The sequence below is a fragment of the Staurois parvus genome, unplaced genomic scaffold (assembly GCF_062004578.1).
Source record: "Staurois parvus isolate SC_StPar_1 unplaced genomic scaffold, SC_StPar_1.0 ptg000438l, whole genome shotgun sequence".
Taxonomy (NCBI): Eukaryota; Metazoa; Chordata; class Amphibia; order Anura; family Ranidae; genus Staurois; species Staurois parvus.
This window is the reverse complement of record NW_028318234.1, coordinates 7,565,875-7,583,918: the sequence shown is the minus strand read 5'-3', so window position 1 is coordinate 7,583,918 and position 18,044 is coordinate 7,565,875. Positions and strand designations below refer to the sequence as shown.

At 39.7% G+C, this 18,044-nt stretch overlaps 1 protein-coding gene across 4 annotated transcripts in view; it reads left to right on the top strand.

Annotated features, from left to right (window-relative positions):
• NIPBL (NIPBL cohesin loading factor) overlaps positions 1 to 18,044 on the top strand; it is a 192,843-nt gene that overhangs the window by 123,551 nt on the left and 51,248 nt on the right. For all 4 annotated transcript variants that reach the window (XM_089687840.1, XM_089687839.1, XM_089687842.1 and 1 more), the window contains 15 exons: positions 75 to 178; positions 263 to 349; positions 1,615 to 1,846; positions 5,520 to 5,671; positions 8,336 to 8,416; positions 8,786 to 8,886; positions 9,821 to 9,953; positions 10,043 to 10,125; positions 10,212 to 10,344; positions 13,302 to 13,445; positions 15,699 to 15,788; positions 15,902 to 16,113; positions 16,190 to 16,292; positions 17,413 to 17,511; positions 17,593 to 17,739. In XM_089687840.1, coding sequence (XP_089543966.1) covers positions 75 to 178; positions 263 to 349; positions 1,615 to 1,846; positions 5,520 to 5,671; positions 8,336 to 8,416; positions 8,786 to 8,886; positions 9,821 to 9,953; positions 10,043 to 10,125; positions 10,212 to 10,344; positions 13,302 to 13,445; positions 15,699 to 15,788; positions 15,902 to 16,113; positions 16,190 to 16,292; positions 17,413 to 17,511; positions 17,593 to 17,739 — 1,901 coding nt within the window. The remainder of the gene's footprint in view (positions 1 to 74; positions 179 to 262; positions 350 to 1,614; positions 1,847 to 5,519; positions 5,672 to 8,335; positions 8,417 to 8,785; positions 8,887 to 9,820; positions 9,954 to 10,042; positions 10,126 to 10,211; positions 10,345 to 13,301; positions 13,446 to 15,698; positions 15,789 to 15,901; positions 16,114 to 16,189; positions 16,293 to 17,412; positions 17,512 to 17,592; positions 17,740 to 18,044) is intronic.

Below are 18,044 nucleotides of genomic sequence, written 5' to 3'. Positions count from 1 at the left end.
TAGTTAGGATCTGATATCAGGACTTTGTTATCTAAGGTGCCTTCAGGTTACATGTCTGTTGCCTCTTATTACAGGAGATGATGAGGAGATCCCTGCAGACCTTCTTCTAGGTAAACATCAGCTCAATGAACTGGGCAGTGAATCTGCTAAAATCAAAGCTATGGGCATCATGAATAAGGTAAAATAAAATCATCCAGTTACTTCTCTGCTTTTCCACCAAAGTTAAATGTTCTAACACTTTGTTACTTTATCTTTATGACAGATCTCTTCTGAGAAACTGGTCAAATTACTGGGAATTCTTGAAAAGAATATCCAGGATGGTTCAAAGCTGTCAACTATGCTAAACCATGTAAGTGTTTTTAATTAGAGCTGTGAATTCAACACAGCTGTGAAAAATGTTATTTAGCTCTTAATAAATCTGCTAAAGTCTGCACAGGTTACCGTAAATGTTAACCTGGTATCACACAAGGGTTGTTTAACTTGCCCCTGAAATAGTATATACATCGGGGAAGCAGTACTACGACAATGCATAGTAACATCTGGATTGTGTTTCAGTGTATGTATGTGTATATGCATATCTGTTTGTCTCAAATAGAAGAACTTTGGTGTAGTCTATAGAATTGTGTCAATGGGGTTGATTCACTAAAACCGGAGAGTGCATGGTAACATCAGCTTCTAACTTCAGCTTGTTCAATTAAGCTTTGCAAAAAAAAAAAAAAATTAAAGCTAATTGGTTTCTATGCACAGGTGCACCAGATTTTGTACTCTCCCGTTTTACTAAATCAACCCCAGTGTGTATTCATGTGAAAAATGTGTATCGGGCCAGATTCTTCCCAAATTGTTAGGTAGCTGTGGATCTCAATTTTGGAGTCTATGATTTTTGTGTCTCTATAGCAATCGGTCACATTCCAGCTCTCCTTTCAAACCTGCATTGAAAACATTTGGACATCTAAAATTCTGTTTGTTTAGGGACAATGTAGCCCATACCAGACAGTTTGGTCAATTAAATAGTTTGTTTTTATGACAATCAACTGCTAGTTAACTGTGCTAACCCTCTGAGGGTTTTTTATTTCAGGAGAGAAAGTCCACACATACTTATGTGTACTCCTTTACTGAAATTTCCCTTTCCTCCTGTAGCTACTGTCCATTTGGGGATGTCTCCTTAGCTTTGTGCAAGGGAAAAACCTGGACATTCTCCCTCTCTGAGCAAGTTGTGTGTCCATGGACATACACAGCTCTGGCATGTCAGCAGGAGTCCTCAGTGTCTGCTGATCCATTAAGTTCAGGAAGCAGTGCTGATGGGACCCTGCAACCGGGGCTGTAATGAGATCAGCAGGTAAGTGTTTGGGAACAGTAGAGGGGTAGTAAAAGTACTGGAACTTTTCTACCTTAATGCTGTGAATATATTAGAGTAAAAAAAAGCATTTAGAACTACGTTACATGTAATAATTCTCTTTACCAATAAACCACAAGATTGCTTCAATACTGTGCGGAAAACACAAAATAGAAAGTTCTCCATTTGTAAAACATTAACGTTTAAGAGAATAAACGGAAGATAACATGTTCTGTTTGTTTTTATTTCTCTCATTTTTGGTTCTTGTTTTTGCCTCTTAGAACAATGACACAGAAGATGAAGAAAAACTGTGGCGGGATCTGATTATGGAGAGAGTCACAAAGTCGGCTGATTCCTGTTTAACAGCCATCAACATCATGACCTCTCCAAGCATGCCTAAAGCAGTATATATCGAAGATGTGATAGAGCGTATTCTCCAGTACACTAAATTCCACCTACAGAACACGCTGTATCCACAGTATGATCCTGTCTATAGGGTGGATCCTCATGGAGGTGAGCCACTATTTTATGATGTTCTTCATTGGGTGGTTATTTTAAAGTTTCACTTTGATTATACTATATTATATGAACATTCCTCGCAACAGATGCTCTTTGTAGTGGGATTAAATAGTGTTGGGATTAAAATTGTCTGGAGTGTCATTTTGAGATTTTTTTTTCTTCTTTTGGTTATGAAGCTTTACCTGCATTTTTTCTGGTTTTAGCTGTAATAAGCACAAAGATTGGGCACACATTTCACACCCGTTGGATGCTCAGCTATGTTGCATTTTTATGCGAGTACACATTTTAAGTGCACTTTATAATTTTAAATTAAGTCAACTGTATTTAAAGAATAGAATAACAGCCTCCCTGTTTAAATGGAGCTTGAAAACTTAAAGTAGAACTATACTCCTCTCAACCCAAGCACTGTGGTGTCCCAGAGCTGCCACTAACATTACTTGCCAATCCTCTTTCGCGTACCAATCTTCGGCCATTTGCATTGGCATGACCGAGATTTCATCACTCCCATGCATGTGCAGAAGATCATTCATCTTCGTACATGACAAAATTGTACACTACTCTGTATTGTGTGGATAGGTAGGTCAGAAGCTTTAATGCAGAAGATACATATCATGTCTCATGTGCAATAAAAACCTGCATGTTCACATTTTTCATTACATTTCAGTTCCACTTGAACTTTCTAAAAGGCAAAATAAATCTTTGTTGTATTGAAAAGTTGCAGTTGTAACTGTTATCTGACATTCTTTGGTGTGATGATTAGAGCATCTCCCGCAGTATTGTGTGGGTCATCCCACTGTCCGCTGCTCCTTTACAACACAGAGCAATAAGGGAGCAGTCAGCTGCAGAAACCACAGCTCTTAGTGCAGGTGGGCATTGTATATGACACACCCAGAGGTATCTGAAAGTAAATATTCTAAATCTTCCTTTTACAAAGTGGCTTCTTTTCATTTTCTACTTAAAAGGATGTTGCTATTTCTCTTTCTAGTTTGTCATCTGTATCAAACATTTATAGTTATATATAACATGCCTGATTAACAACTTCTCAAATTAAAGTATAAATTACATGGAAAAGCCGTTTCCTTCATTTTGTCTGATACATTGAGAGATAGACGTTAACTGTTAGCATTATTAAATATCCTGCAACCAGTCATGTAAAATAGCAAATACATCTAATGGAAATTGTTGACTTTCAACATCGTTTGAACAGGCAACCATTAGATCTTTATTCGAACACTGCTTGCAATAAAGGTGCATAAAACACAAAGAAATTTTGCCTTTTCAGTTATTAAACAAAAAATTAAATAAATGTTAATGATGTACTCTGGTAAAAGTAAGTAAACCCTTAGCCTCCGAAGCTGGTGTTGCTCCCTGGTTTTTGATAGAAATTACTTCTGGCTGCCTACCAGTCTCTAACGGTGGTGAAATCTTTGATCACTCTTTGTATGCAAAATTCCCTCAGTTGTAAGACGTTTGTATGTTTTCTTGCATAAAAGTGAAGGTTCCACATTTCAACAATGTTCAAATCATGACTCTGATTAGGCCAGTCCATAACCATCCATTATTTCTTTTTTTGAGCCAATTCCTTGGTGGATTTGCTTCAGTTTATTGTGCTGAAAAATCCCTTTTTGTGTTCATTCACTTTGATTATGATGTAGTATTAGTAGTTGACTCGATAACTGCAAGCAACAAAGGCTCTGAAGCAACAAACAAATACAAATCATAACTTTTCCAACCATAACTTTTACTCCATTGTGCTTCACAGTTGGTAAATTATTTTCCTGAAATGCCAGAAGGCTTTCTTTGCCTATATGTTCAGTGGCAAACTGTAGTCTTGCACTGATGGTTTTTTTTGGACATCAAAGGCTTTTTCCTGGCATACCACACAACACAGGTTAAATCAATGCAGTCTTTTTCTAATTGTAGATGTCTGCATTTTGACATCAACTGTTGCAAGGAATACCTGCAGATCCTGCTGCAATCCTTTCAGGTTATTGGAGATTTATTGTACCATCCAATGGTCAGTTCTTTTCAGGGCTGATTTGCTGAGCTGGCCAGTCCTGGACAAATTAGAAACTATTAGAAAAATTTGCCAGTGGTATATTTTCCTCGCAGTGGCATGAGTGATTTTGAATCATTTGACAAACGTTTTTAAATCCTTTATCAACCTCTTAAGGATCCACAATTTCCTTTGAGAGCCTTGGAGACCTTTTTTGTGATACTGCAAATGCTAATATTAAAGAGAACACAAGACCCTAGAGCAGTGTTTCTCAAAATTTTTCAGTCAAGGCACCCTCTAAAATTATGGACAGTCCCAAGGCACCCTCTAAAACAATAGATGGTCTTGAGGAACCCCATTCTAAAAGGTAAAAAACTATTATAGTAGTTTTATATAACGCCTCAACATCCACACATGTAGGACATCCAACATTAGAGGTAATTTATTCTTCCAAAGCAAATACACTTTTGCTCCCTGGTGCTGACTAGCATTCCATTGTTTCTCTTCTCCCTCAGTTTTTCTCCATCACTCAGCTAATGTGGCCCCAGTACTGATGGAGAGGAGCAGGGGAGGGTCAAACAAGGATGCTGTGCAGGTAACCGACATCCTCCTTATCAACTGATGATGTCATTGGTTGTCAGGATGCCGGTGGCTAGAAGGTAATGGTGCACAATGAAAACATGTGGCTTTGTGTAACTAAAAGGCAGGCTTGTTCCACCTGCTGGCTTGTTTGCAAGTTTTGGGCAATTTGTAGACTTTTTGCCAAGGCACCCCTGAGGAAACCTCAAGGCACCCCAGGGTGTCTGGGCACCCTGGTTGAGAGAGGCTGCCGTAGATGTTTGAGCTTAATCCCATTCCCACCGCCGTCTCCTGGCCCTTTTAAATGCTTTTAAATGCTGGGAGGTGGGCATTTGGGTCATGTGACCATTGTGATTGGCTGTCACAGCAGTCACATGATTAGAAGGCTTCTGATCGCTAGTATGCTTCAGGAGCAGTGTGCTCCCTGCTCTAAGAACGTGCAGGGCGTGTGCTCTCAGCACACAGAATTTTTTATTTTGGGCCGCATATGTGTGGCCTTTTGGTGTCAATGCCCACCTTCCAAGAGGCCACATATATATGCACCACATCGGCGGGAAGAGGTTATATAAGGTTCCACCTTGAATACTCACTAAGGAGGTTCTAATCATTGGCACCTAATCTGGAACACCTGATTCTCATTTCATGATTTTTAAGTTGTTTGTGTTTCATTTTTTTGAAATATATCACCTTGGAGTGTTGGTACCATTTGAATGAAGATTTATTTTTGCCTGTTCAATTTTTTTTTTTTTTTAATTAATTTTCATGGATTCTACATACGTTCTCACATGACATTGATCTATATAATGAAATTGTCACAACTTACTGTCCACATAGAAGAGAAAATTCAGAATCTCTGTTCTGACTTGTAAATCACTCAACAATTTCTTTTTTCATACATATTCTTGCACAGGTATACATCACACATGTATCATATGGCACATATTTGATGTTTCTGCTTGCCTCCAAAGCTTTAGAATGATTTTAGGGACTTTTTTAGTATGAGGTTAGAGATAAAGTACGAATTGCTTTTAATTGTTTCCAGTTTAATGGTACTGTTCTAAATGTTGCTCATGATAATATGTTTGTTTGCAGGAGGGCTAATGAGTTCAAAAGCGAAGCGCGCCAAGTGTTCAACTCATAAGCAGAGAGTAATTGTGATGCTCTACAACAAAGTGTGTGATATTGTGGCCAGTTTGTCTGAACTGCTAGAAATTCAGCTGCTTACAGACACAACTATCCTGCAGGTGAGGTACCAGGCTTATGCTCTCCATCCCAGAGAGGTTACCATTGGAATGTTTTAATACTTTTTTTATTTTTTTAATACATCCTTGGTGGTTCTATATATTAGGAGCACCTCTGTTGTAATAGGGATGTCGTTTTGCCTTCAAAGGATGGGTTCTGTGAGTTGATAAAGGGTCTTCTGAACAGGATTGGGTGGCAAGCATGTCACCCATGTTGCCTATGCCTTATAGGGCATATAAGCTTCGGATTGGGGGAGAGACTTCAACTTACCCATTTTCTAAATAAATGCAAAGCATTATTTGATTTGTACAAGGTGAAGTGTGACATCACTGCCTCGCTTTTCCTCATCCAATCAGTGTATGTGGTACATTTCTTCAAAGCATTCTCTGGAAGGCACCCATGAAGAGTGGCTGACCTCAGAATGCAGCAGGCAGCCACTCTACATGGGACCCGAAAGCTAATGGAGATCTTTGGAGTACCAATGTGTACTACAGCGATTTTCCAGCTTCTAAAGGAATCCCACATGTATGGTATATTGCATTTATATTGGCCCAAGCCATACCTGGTATTTCTCACATTTACATGTGCTTTTTAATTTCCATAGCATCATGCAGTTCCTGAAGATTATGAACCACACCTTCATTCTGTAACCCAGCTGTTACACATGATATCACAGGTTTCTGCTGTGTTTGCTAAATTATTACCATCTGTAATGTAATTCAGTTTTTTGCCACTCTTCAGTCATCCAGTTTTGAAAATCTTTTGCTCACTTTAGTTTGGCCTTGTTGATGGGAGTGGAAACCTGGTTGTGGTTTTCTGCTGTTACCTACTCTCTTCAAGGTTTAATATGTTTTGATTCCAAAGAGATGCTGTTACACACCTTTGTAAAAAGCCGTTATTTGAGTAGCTGTGGACCCCTGCCACTTACACCAGTCTGGTCATTTACCTCTTACAGCTCCCCTTAAAATGATGTTTTACAAAATGCCTGCATATTGAATGACTTTTTTGTTATTGTCTATAAACTCAGTACCCACACACAACCCCAAGTCCAAAAAAGTTGGGATGCTGTGTACAATCTACATAAAAACAGAATGCAATGATTTGTAAATCTCATAAACCACAATTGAAAAAAGAAGACATCAAATGTTTAAACTGAGAAAATGCACAATTTTAAGAATAGAAAAGGAAATTGTGAAATTGATGGCAGAAACATGTCTCAAACAATTTGGGCTGGGGCAATGTTTACTACATTGTATCTTTCTTTTAACAATACTCTGTACAGTCTGGGAGCTGAGGAGGTTTGGGAGAAGAATGTTGAACCATTCTTGCCTGACATTGGAGTCAGTCACATGAGTGAAACATAGACCAAGGTGTCTCTGCCCCAGTTCCTGAGACAGAAAAAGACTTTACTCCAACCTGCTCACTGTTGTCAAGCCCAGAGGGGGGCGTCCGCCCCATTTTGGATCTCTAAGTTCTGAATGTCTTCATTTCACCTCCGAAGTTCCAGATGGAATCCACCATATCTTTTATTATTATTATACAGGATTTATATAGCGCCAACAGTTTGCTCAGCGCTTTACAATATAACGGGAGACAATACAGCAACAATACAGTTCAATACAAGAGGGATAGGAAGGCCCTGCTCCTCAGAGCTTACAATCTAGGTGGGAGGGACTAGTGGTACAAAAGGTAATAACTGGGGGGGATAAACAGGTAGGAAGAGTAGAAGATTCCATTATTAGCTTACGGCAGGATAGGCTTCCCTGAAGAGATAGGTTTTATCAGCTCCCTTCAACAGGGAGACCTTCTGCTTTCTCTATTCCTTGTAGCCCCTGCCAGATTCAAACATAAGGTCCTTCAGGCAGTTTGAGATGCAGACAGTACTCTTTTTTGTTTATTCCCCCCCCCGTAGTTCTTTATTTAATACCAAAAGAAAGTGTAAGTAGTACAAGTAGTATTTCCCATCATATTATTGAAGAAATCTTTCTAACAATAGCATAACTGCTCGTAGCAGTTATATGTGGAAGAAATATTGTTGGAGAGAGCTGTCTATTTTCCCGAGACCCTGTACATATATGACCAGACAAGTCGCCAATAAGTTTTGATAGCTGGGCATTGCCACAAAAAAAAAAATTCATATTTGAACTCACCATGAAGGTGAAAGGCTTCTCTTGTCCCTCAATGGACGCAAAGTATTTTACAGTAACTACAAAAATCGTGTTTATCTGAACAACTGAAAGCAGGTCTGCATACTTTTATGTATTGATTTACAGCAGTATGATTTGTTTGTCTATTGGTAGTTTCATCTAATCGAGTAGCCTATGAGTTTTTCAAAGTTTGGTATGTGCTGGTGAGTTTAGTCACTTACAACCTGCTGCCTGTCTTTGGTACAGTTTTTTGTGGATTCTCCACTCTGCACCTAAGTTGCCAGGTCTGCACACCAAAATCCTGTTTCTTACTCTTCTCCTGTTCAATTATTTTATTTTATAAAGTGAAGAAAGCAACAGGATTGAAATTGCTTTTTATGAAGCAAGATGAAGTTAGTGTCAAAATTCTAAACTAGAGATATCTGTAGAGAGCAGGGTGTCCCAGACTCTCTCTCTACAATGAGGTGTATGTTTTTGTAGTTGACCCTTCAGTTGTAACATCTTTAATTTTGTTGGCAGGTTTCTTCAATGGGAATAACACCTTTCTTTGTAGAAAATGTCAGCGAGTTACAGCTGTGTGCCATCAAGCTGGTTACTGCGGTAAGAGGATTACATTTTTGTTTTATGATACTTTGTCATTTTGCATGATTGCTGTTTTGTTATACTTCATTCATTGTTTCCACACCTTCTAACATATAAAAAAAATCATGACCCTGGCTTCAGACTGAGCCTAACATTTCATCCTTAGCTCAGTGCAGACAATATATGCCATGTGTATGAGATGACTAAGCAACAGAATGGCCTTACTATTCTTGCTTTTGGCTCACCAAAACTTGAGTTTAGTTGTTTCATACATAACTTTGTACTGGATCCTTTTTCTTGAAGCTGAGATATACTCATGCTTTTGTAGACCTCAAAATCTTTGGTTGTATCGGTACCTCTCATTAGGATCATGTCTTTCTTTCACAGGTATTTTCCAGGTACGAGAAACATAGGCAGCTTATTCTGGAGGAGCTCTTCACCTCACTTGCTAGACTACCGACAAGTAAAAGAAGCTTGCGGAATTTTAGGTATTCAAGTTAATCTGGAGAAACCAAAATTACCTGCTTTCATGTTTGTGCCACATTTTAGATTATACACATTTTGGTTCACCTTTTCCAAGTGTTTTCAGCCACTGGTATTGTATGTATGAATAGTTAAACAAAGAAATTTGTTTCTGCATGTAGCAACCAATCATGTTTTCCTATTTTTCACTGGGAAATTAAAGAATTTCACTCTGCAGTTTCACTTTTTCTGCAATACACATCAATTAAGCTGTGTTGCCTCACCCTTAAAGTAGAATTAAAGTCTAAAGAAAAAACTTAGAGCAGACAGGCTGTTTGCTGCAGTAGAGACCTGCAATGTTTCCTTTGCAATAAAATAAACCTATCTGCTCAGTCTTCTGTAGAATATATGCTGAGCTTTGTATACACAGCTCAGTTTACATTCCACCACAAAATGATGGCACTCTGTGCATGTGTGGTGTTGACATCATCAAACACTGGCCAATCAAGATAGCCAAAGACTGCCACCCGCAAGAGACCAGAAAGAAAATGCTAGTGATGGAACTCACAAGCATCAAACTGTTGAAGCAGAAGGAAAGTATCTTGGACTTTAGTTCCACTTTTAAAAATCTGAAATGACAGTTGTGTTACAGCTAAGGCTTTTATTCTGTTTTGAAGCTGCAGTTGCCCAGATCTCAGAATCAGTGCAGTTACAATATTCAGAGCTCAACACTTCAGCATCATGTACACTAACATCACTTCCCTGGGACCTGCACTCCCATTGAGTTTTGGGCAAGGGAAGCCATGACCGTAATAAATCCCAGTTTTTCTGACAGGTTTTCTTTCAGTTGGAAGTATCTTCTGGCACTGTATTCCCCTATATCCCTTTAAAAACAATTTTGCAAGTTTTGTTGTAAACTGGTGTTGTATGCTGATTACAATTAACACTGTTTACAACCAGGTTAAACAGCAGTGACGATGATGGAGAAGCTATGTACATTCAGATGGTGACAGCGTTAGTCTTGCAGTTAATACAGTGTGTGGTCCACTTACCATCTGATAAAGATAATGCAGAGGAAGAGTCCAACAAAAAGGTAAGAATTTCCATCTTGCAATTCTGGTCTATGTAGTTAAAAATAGTATACTATGCAGTAGGTAATTCTTGTGTCCCGTGTCTTTCCAGGTTGACCAGGATGTTTTCATCACCAACTCGTATGAAACGGCAATGAGGACTGCTCAGAACTTTCTGTCTATTTTCCTCAAAAAGTTGGTGGACCTATACGTTTTTTACATACACTTTTTCTGCACAGCAATTATTTGGCTTTTGTTGTAATAACAATGCTTGTTCTTAGGTGCGGGAGCAAGCAAGGGGAGGAGGATTACAGGCCACTGTTTGAGAACTTTGTCCAGGACCTTCTGTCTACTGTGAACAAACCTGAGTGGCCAGCAGCTGAGCTCTTGCTTAGCTTGTTGGGAAGATTGTTGGTAGGAATTTGTATTTAATATGTATGTTTATTGGTAATATGTGGTAAACAGATGTCAATTGGTATATTTACTCTTTTTGGAACCTGTATGTGAAGTTACATAGAGAATGATGAACCTTACCAACCGCTCCGTATCCGCCACCCCCCTCTGCCAATCCCTCCACTGGCTTCCGATTGCCCAATGGATCAAATTCAAATTGCTAACACTGACGTACAAAGCTGTCCATCATACTGCTCCAAACTACATCACCGACCTAATATCCAAATACCACCCAAAACGCACACTCCGCTCCTCACAGGACCTCATACTCTCTAGTTCCCTGGTCTCCTCCTCCCATGCCCATCTCCAGAACTTCTCCAGGGCTTCCCCCATCCTCTGGAACTCCCTACCCCAATCCATCAGACTATCACCTACTCTCCTCACCTTTAGGCGCGCACCCTGAAAACCCATCTCTTCAGGGAAGCCTACCAGCCCTCTGCTAATTACTGAACTCCTCCACTCTTCCTACCACTCCATCCCCCACAGCTATTTCCTCCTGTACCACTATCCCCTCCCTCCTAGATTGTAAGCTCCCAGGATCAGGGCCCTCGAACCCCTCCTGTATTGAACTGTATTGTTGCTGTATTGTCTCTCATTTTAATGTACAGCGCTGAGCAAACTGTTGGCGCTATATAAATCCTGTATAATAATCATAATGATCCCCATACTATTAACCTCCTTGGCGGTATTCCCGAGTGTAGCTCGGGGTAACATTTCAGTACCAAGAGCGGTAACCCCGAGCTACACTCGGGAATACCATGCGGCACTGCTCCGGCATGTGTTCCTCACTTACCTTAGCCTGCGCTCCCACGATGTGTCCCCTGCAGCGTCCCCGGCCATCTCCTCCGGCCGATGCCGGCATCCGGCTTCTGTGTCCTGTCCCTATGACGTCGGGACGTACGGGCGCAGCCGGCGGCGGCGGGAAATTTTAAATAATGTCATTTTTTTTTTTTTACATTTTACATAGTAAAATGTCTCAACCAATTTCACATACATTTTGTCCGGCGCCCCGCCTGCATTTTGTCTGTTCTTTCTGCCTGGAAACTGAGAAAAGTCCATGGCGTCCAAAAAGTGTCCCTTTAGGTCAAAAGCGGTTTAGATCAGCTAGAGAACAGCGATAGTAAATCAGAACCACTTGCAGAATTGAGTGATAATGATTCGTGGGGGAAATTCGTCATCAGACACTGAAAACAATTCTGCGACTTTGCTCAGCGATGTGCGAACTTGGCGCTATATTTCAAATTTCAGTGTTTTTGGTTTGATTATATTATTGAATTAAATGTATTATTATTATATTATTATTTTTTATGATTATTTATTAAATTATAATTTATGATTTTGTGTTTAAAATTTTATCATCCCCGGGATGTTTAATAGACTCTTGTTCAGACAGATTTCAGTGAGTTATTCCTAAAAATTACAGCCTACAATAAAAAAATTACATATTTCCATGCAAAATAATGGTACCGCTTTCAGCACCAAAAATCGGAAATAATCATACCGTTAGGGAGGTTAAGTCCCTGGTTATCCACAAACAGGTCTGCAGTTACAGAGCTTACCATCGCCATCTGCTGGTGGTAGCTGTTAGTCCAGTTATATTAAAGTGGAATTTTAGTCAGAAAATGAAAGGATAATTTCACCTTTTAGACAAAAATAATAAATGCACATTTTTTTGCAGGTACAAAAACTTGCATTTATTATTTTTGTCTACAGGAGCCTGGAAAGCATTGCACCAGCGATCAGTAAATCGCTGATGCCATGCAGGTCTACTGCAGACTTGTCAAAATATCTTCTTGCCGTACAGGATGTATGAGCAAGCAGATATTCTGACAGGAAGTTTCAGTGAACTACCACGGCGCTCCACAGTACCGTGGTAGTTCATTGAAAACTACAAGCTGACAGCTGCTAAGTCCATGACTGAATGATGGGCAGAGCCCAGCACGGCCACGCTGTTTTCAAATTTGACAGATAGTACGGGGGAGGGGGCGGGCAGCAGCGGCTCGGGGTATGCAAACATGTTGCATGTTCCACCCTAAAACATGATGAACTTATCCTGATCACTTAAATTTGGCCCCTTTTGCAGAAATAGCTATGCAAAACATTAAAATAAGTGTCTGTTTTTAAAATCCAGTAATGAACTGTCTCACCCTGCTTCGCATATGCTCAGTTGCTCTATTTTTGGCACTGTGCCAGAGCTATTAGAGGCCAATCAGTTGACCATTTTAAACATTTTATATTGCCAGACTAAAGTGGTACACTGGGGTGATGCCTGCAACTACAGGCATAATCCTGGTTTGAATTTTTCAGCAGTCATTTCTCTTTCTTGCAAAAGCAATCCTAGTAGCTTATTAGCTGCTGGATTTCTCCCCAACCCCCTCCGCCACCCTCTGGTCCCTTTCTGGGTACTCCCATCCCACCAGGGAGCCCGAGACCAAAGCCAGCAATTCCGTCAATGTACCATAGAGCTGATTGGAAACCATATTTTCCCTGATCATCTCTATGGGATGAGAAACTGGAAGCAATGAGGATTTCATCACTTCCGCTTTCCCCAGCATGTAAACAAGCAGTTGTTTAGATGCTTTTAAGGGCAGAGGAAATATCTGGGATCTAATAGATCATGAAGGAAGTGACTGCTCTGGGCTTTAGCAAAATGGTGACATCCAGCAGGAAGAAACAGGAGCAATGCAGGAGGCAGTTTACAGCACACAGTAATTTTAGTAGCATAATTATTACAGTGGAATGTATGTTCTTTTGTTAAAGAACATTAATTGTTCTCAAACTGTCAAAATGGCCTATATGGGGTTATCTTTGCAGTCCCATGTATGAAAGTCCCATGTGGGTCACTTTGACTCCTTTTTAGTTTTGTTCAACACACTTTTTATGCATTTAATTTTTGTCCATTTTTTTTTTTTTTATAGGTTCATCAGTTCAGCAACAAGTCAACAGAGATGGCACTCCGTGTGGCTTCGTTGGATTACTTGGGTACTGTCGCTGCAAGACTCAGGAAGGATGCAGTTTCCAGCAAAATGGACCAAGGCTCAATAGACAGAATCCTCAAACAGGTACATTATGTATGGACATCACTTCCCATTACTTTCTTTTACTATACCTCACTACATCTATAAAGTTATATTTTATTGACAAATACAGATGTAATTCATTCCAGCTGAATAAAACTATTCAGTTTTATACACAGACTGAGTATAGTACTGCTTGCTTGTACTATTTAGACTTCGCTTGAGTGATGATACAAAAATATTTTACAATGAAAATGTAAGAACGTTTGATTGGAAGTGAACATTGTAAGATGTCAGCAGCTTTCTAATTACTAGAGTATATTGCAGAGGGCAGCACAGTGACTAAATGGTTAGCACTTCCGCCTGGCAGTACTAGGGTCGTGGGTTCGAATCCCAACCACGGCACCACCTGCCTGGAGTTTGCATGTTCTCCCTGTGCCTGCATGGGTTTCCTCCAGATACTCCGGTTTCCTCCCACGCTCCAAAGACATGCTGGTAGGTTAATTGGCTCCTGTCTAAATTGGCCCTAGTATGTGTATTATGTATGAATGTGAGTTAGGGACCTGAGATTCTACGCCCCTGGAGGGTTAGGGACTGATGTGAATGTACAATATATATGTAAAGCGCTGCGTAAAATTGACAGCACTATATAAGTACCTGCAATACAAACTCTTCAACTTATCTAATTACGGCTTCATATAACTGCAATTTTAATAAGCCCAAAACCATAAGGTTTTGTTTTGATGCTAATGTTCTCTGCCTTCTTAAAGGTTGGGTTCACCTTTGTAACGTGTTATATTCCCCCCATATTTAAGGTAGAACATGTAAAATGTTCTAGCTCCTGCCGCCTCCTCCCCGTATCCTCTCATCCTTGTGACATTGGGTGGGGGTCTTCTTCCCAAAACCGATTTCACGAGTTCTCAATGAACTGCGATTCCTCCTGTCATTCGGTAGCATTCTGCCCATACAGGAGGCATGAGCAGACAGTGTATTAAGAGTCTTCAGGAGTCTGGCATTGCACGTGTGATTTGCTGATCAGTGGTGCAATGCTTTAAAGGCTCCAGTGTAAAAAAAAAAAAAAATAATCACACTTTTTTACATGCAAAAAAAAATGTGCAATTATTATTTACTATTTTATATATAAGGTGAACTTCTCCTTTAACCCCTTCATGCTGACCGTACGCAAATATACGGCCCCACTGAACTGGCCTTTTTTCAGAGGGGCAGCTATCATGGCAGGCTCCCAGCACAGAGACTTGGGTCTCGCAGTAATGACGGGAACCTGGAACTCCCAATTCCGAGTCACCTGTTCGCTGTGATTGGCTATCACAGTGATCAGTCAAGGTGTTTTTTTTTTTTTTCTTTTGAGCAAGTTTTCCTTTGTTAATAAAACAAAATCAAGCGATATCTATTACCATTCACCACCAAATGAAAGCCCAATTTGTCCTGAAGGGGTATAATCCACCTGGATGCACAAAGTAGTTGTGATATGTACGGTTTTGCTAACACGTCATTGTTGCAAAATTGTGCTTAGACATTTAGATTTGTTTTACCCTTAGGTGTGAAAAGGTTAAAGTTGATCCTCCTTCAAAACATTTTTCTCATTTTGGGTATAGTGGGGAAGAATTATAATCTTTGTGAATTTGTCCCTTTTTGTTGACTTTACTGTCTTTCCATCCTGGTGACCAGTGTCATGGGAACAGAAATTGAAATTTAGAGCTATAGTTTTACAATTCTCAAGAATAGAAATAAACGGCAAATTTCACATGTGGATTTTGGGTAGATTGTTGTCTTTCAGACAGGAACTGACATAAGCTCTTATTCATTCTCACGATACCTAAAACTAGAAAACTTTTTTTTTTTTTTTTGAGTAATGCATAATATTGGAACTTCAGAGTTTTTCTTTGATAGAGTGGGAAAGGATAAAAATCGATGTTAGATTTTTTTTCTTTATTACCATTCACTCAATTGGAAAACAAAAAAATATGGCATTTGCCAACTTTCACAATGTTAGTACCGGTGGAAAAGATCTAGGAAAGTATTTTTTATAGCCTTTACCCTAGGGTATTGCCTCTGGCTTAATTATTTATAAAATGCCATTTCCTTCTGATAAGCTCCCCTCCATGTTGCCAATGTCATGGTCAATGCAAAACACTGCCTTGTCAAAATTTTCTTGGGAGAGAAGTGTAAAATTTCTCATTCCTAATCCATGTTAGTAAGATTTCCATTATCTGTATATTTGCTAAGGTTTTGTAGTTATTGTTTCATTAAATATGTTTTTTTCCTTGTTTTCTAAAGGCTCCTGAAGGAGATGATGAGATTCAGCAGCTCCAAAAGGCGCTACTAGATTATTTAGAGGAGAATACAGAGACCGATCCATCACTAGTGGTGAGTTTCACTTTGTGTTCAAATGTTAATGGGGACATCTCTGGCCCCCATAAGGAAATTTAGAGGTAAGTTAAACATAAATCTTATAACATATCCTGCTGTCTCCTCTTCAGTTTTCTCGGAAATTTTATATAGCACAGTGGTTCCGTGACACTACAATGGAGACAGAGAAAGCCATGAAATCCCAGAAGGATGAGGACTCCGATGGAGCCCAGCATGCAAAAGAGGTTGAATCCACCGGAGAGATAATGCAACGAGCAGAAAAAAGGAAAAAGTTCCTCCGTAGCATTATTAAAACCGCACCATCACAGTTTAGCACTTTGAAGTAAGGATGAAATAGTAGTTGGCTTTCACTGGATTCATTTTACTTCAGCACTCTAACATTCATCTCTGTCTTACAGGTCAAATTCTGACATAGTCGACTACGATGATGCTTGTTTGATTGTGCGTTATTTGGCCTCTATGAGGCCGTTTGCCCAGAGCTTTGATATTTATTTGACCCAGGTAAATATTGGAGTATTCTAATAAACTCTAATTGGTAATTATTAGCTGATTTGGGGAACACATATGCTTTGCCCACGAGTACTTCAATCAATCTGCTTTTGAAATCTCAGTTATCATGTAGTCTTCCCTTTTTTTTTTTTTTTTTTAATGAAAGCGTCATACGTATTCAGCCTAGGACCTGATTGCATGGAGAATATTGTCTCTGCTCACTTTCTCTATTTCATGGCTTACAGCACAACCCACAGGAGTGGTCTTTGAAGTATTCTATATGTATTTGATTGTTATTGGCATAGAAGGCCCATATCAGAAGGTTGTTCTAAAAGCAGTAATAAACAATCGCTTAAAAAAAAAATATATATAATTGTCCCCCTGTAGGTTAATGTCATAATATGCTAGTATTTGCCACATACTAGCACATTATGATAGATTTACATGCAAAGCGGATCCCTCCAGTGGCGCGCTGTCACTACTGACAGGGCTTCTATCTTTACCTGGTCTTCTTGATTCGCAGACTCCGGATGGTTGAATGCATACAGGAGTCATGATTGTGGTACATCATTCTGAATGAACGGCACACTTGAGTGTGCCGTCCATTCAGAGAGCAGTGTCCATGAGTGACTTTACTGGCTGCTGCAATGTGAACACCTTCTAAACGGTGCGCATCTAGGCTTGTTGGTTCAAGTGAAAGTGTGCACTTTGCTACTACTATAAGTTTATAAAGGATAAAACAATTGCTAAAACTTCCTTTGGCTGTCTTCAACATCTAGCTTTGCTAAAGTTCTCCTCAGCTTTTATCTATCCTGTCTTTTAGAGGTGTTAATGGAAATTCATTGAAAAGCACAGTGAAGGAACAGAGGTCGTTCTTTCATATACTATGGAAGTTCAAGAAGCTTGGTGTTCAGTAAAGGAGATGGAATATGTTCAAATCCAATACTACTATTAATAGTTTTTCTGAGATTTGGTATGAAACCAAAGGCTCAGGGTCTTTAAAGCTTTAGTACTCCCTAAGAAAGGAAGAGTTACTGTAAGGGATCACAAAGTAAATTACAAGCTAAAAAAGAGTTTGGTGTCTTTGCTTGTTTTAACATATAAGGGTGCTTATATGCATTTTTTTTTCAAGATTCTGCGGGTACTTGGGGAGAATGCAATTGCAGTCCGTACGAAAGCCATGAAGTGTTTGTCTGAAGTGGTAGCTGTAGATCCAAGCATTCTTGCCAGGGTAAGTTCTGCATCCTGTAGTTGTGGAATGCCATGCTTGCTCATTCAGTGCTGTAAATAACATTAGTCTTTGCTTCCGCAGCTGGATATGCAGAGAGGTGTGCATGGGAGGCTGATGGACAACTCAACTAGTGTGCGAGAAGCAGCTGTGGAGTTACTGGGACGTTTTGTACTCTGTAGACCCCAGCTTGCCGAGCAGTATTATGATATGCTCGTCGAGAGGATTCTGGTGAGTAATATGTTGTTCTTTGTAGGTTTTGTGCATTTCTCTGCTCTGATGTTTATAAATCTTTTTTTTTTAACCACTTGCCCTCCAGAGGATTTACCCCCCTTCCTGACCAGGCCATTTTTTCCGATACAACGTTTCGCTACTTTAACAGTTGCGCGGTCATGCAAAGCTGCACCCAAATGAAATTTATGCCTTTTTTCCCCACAGATAGAGCTTTCTTTAGGTGGTACACTGTAAGCACACTGCTTTGTGCTATGCAGAGCCATACAAAGCAGTGTGCAGGAGCTGACAGGGGAGAGATCTGT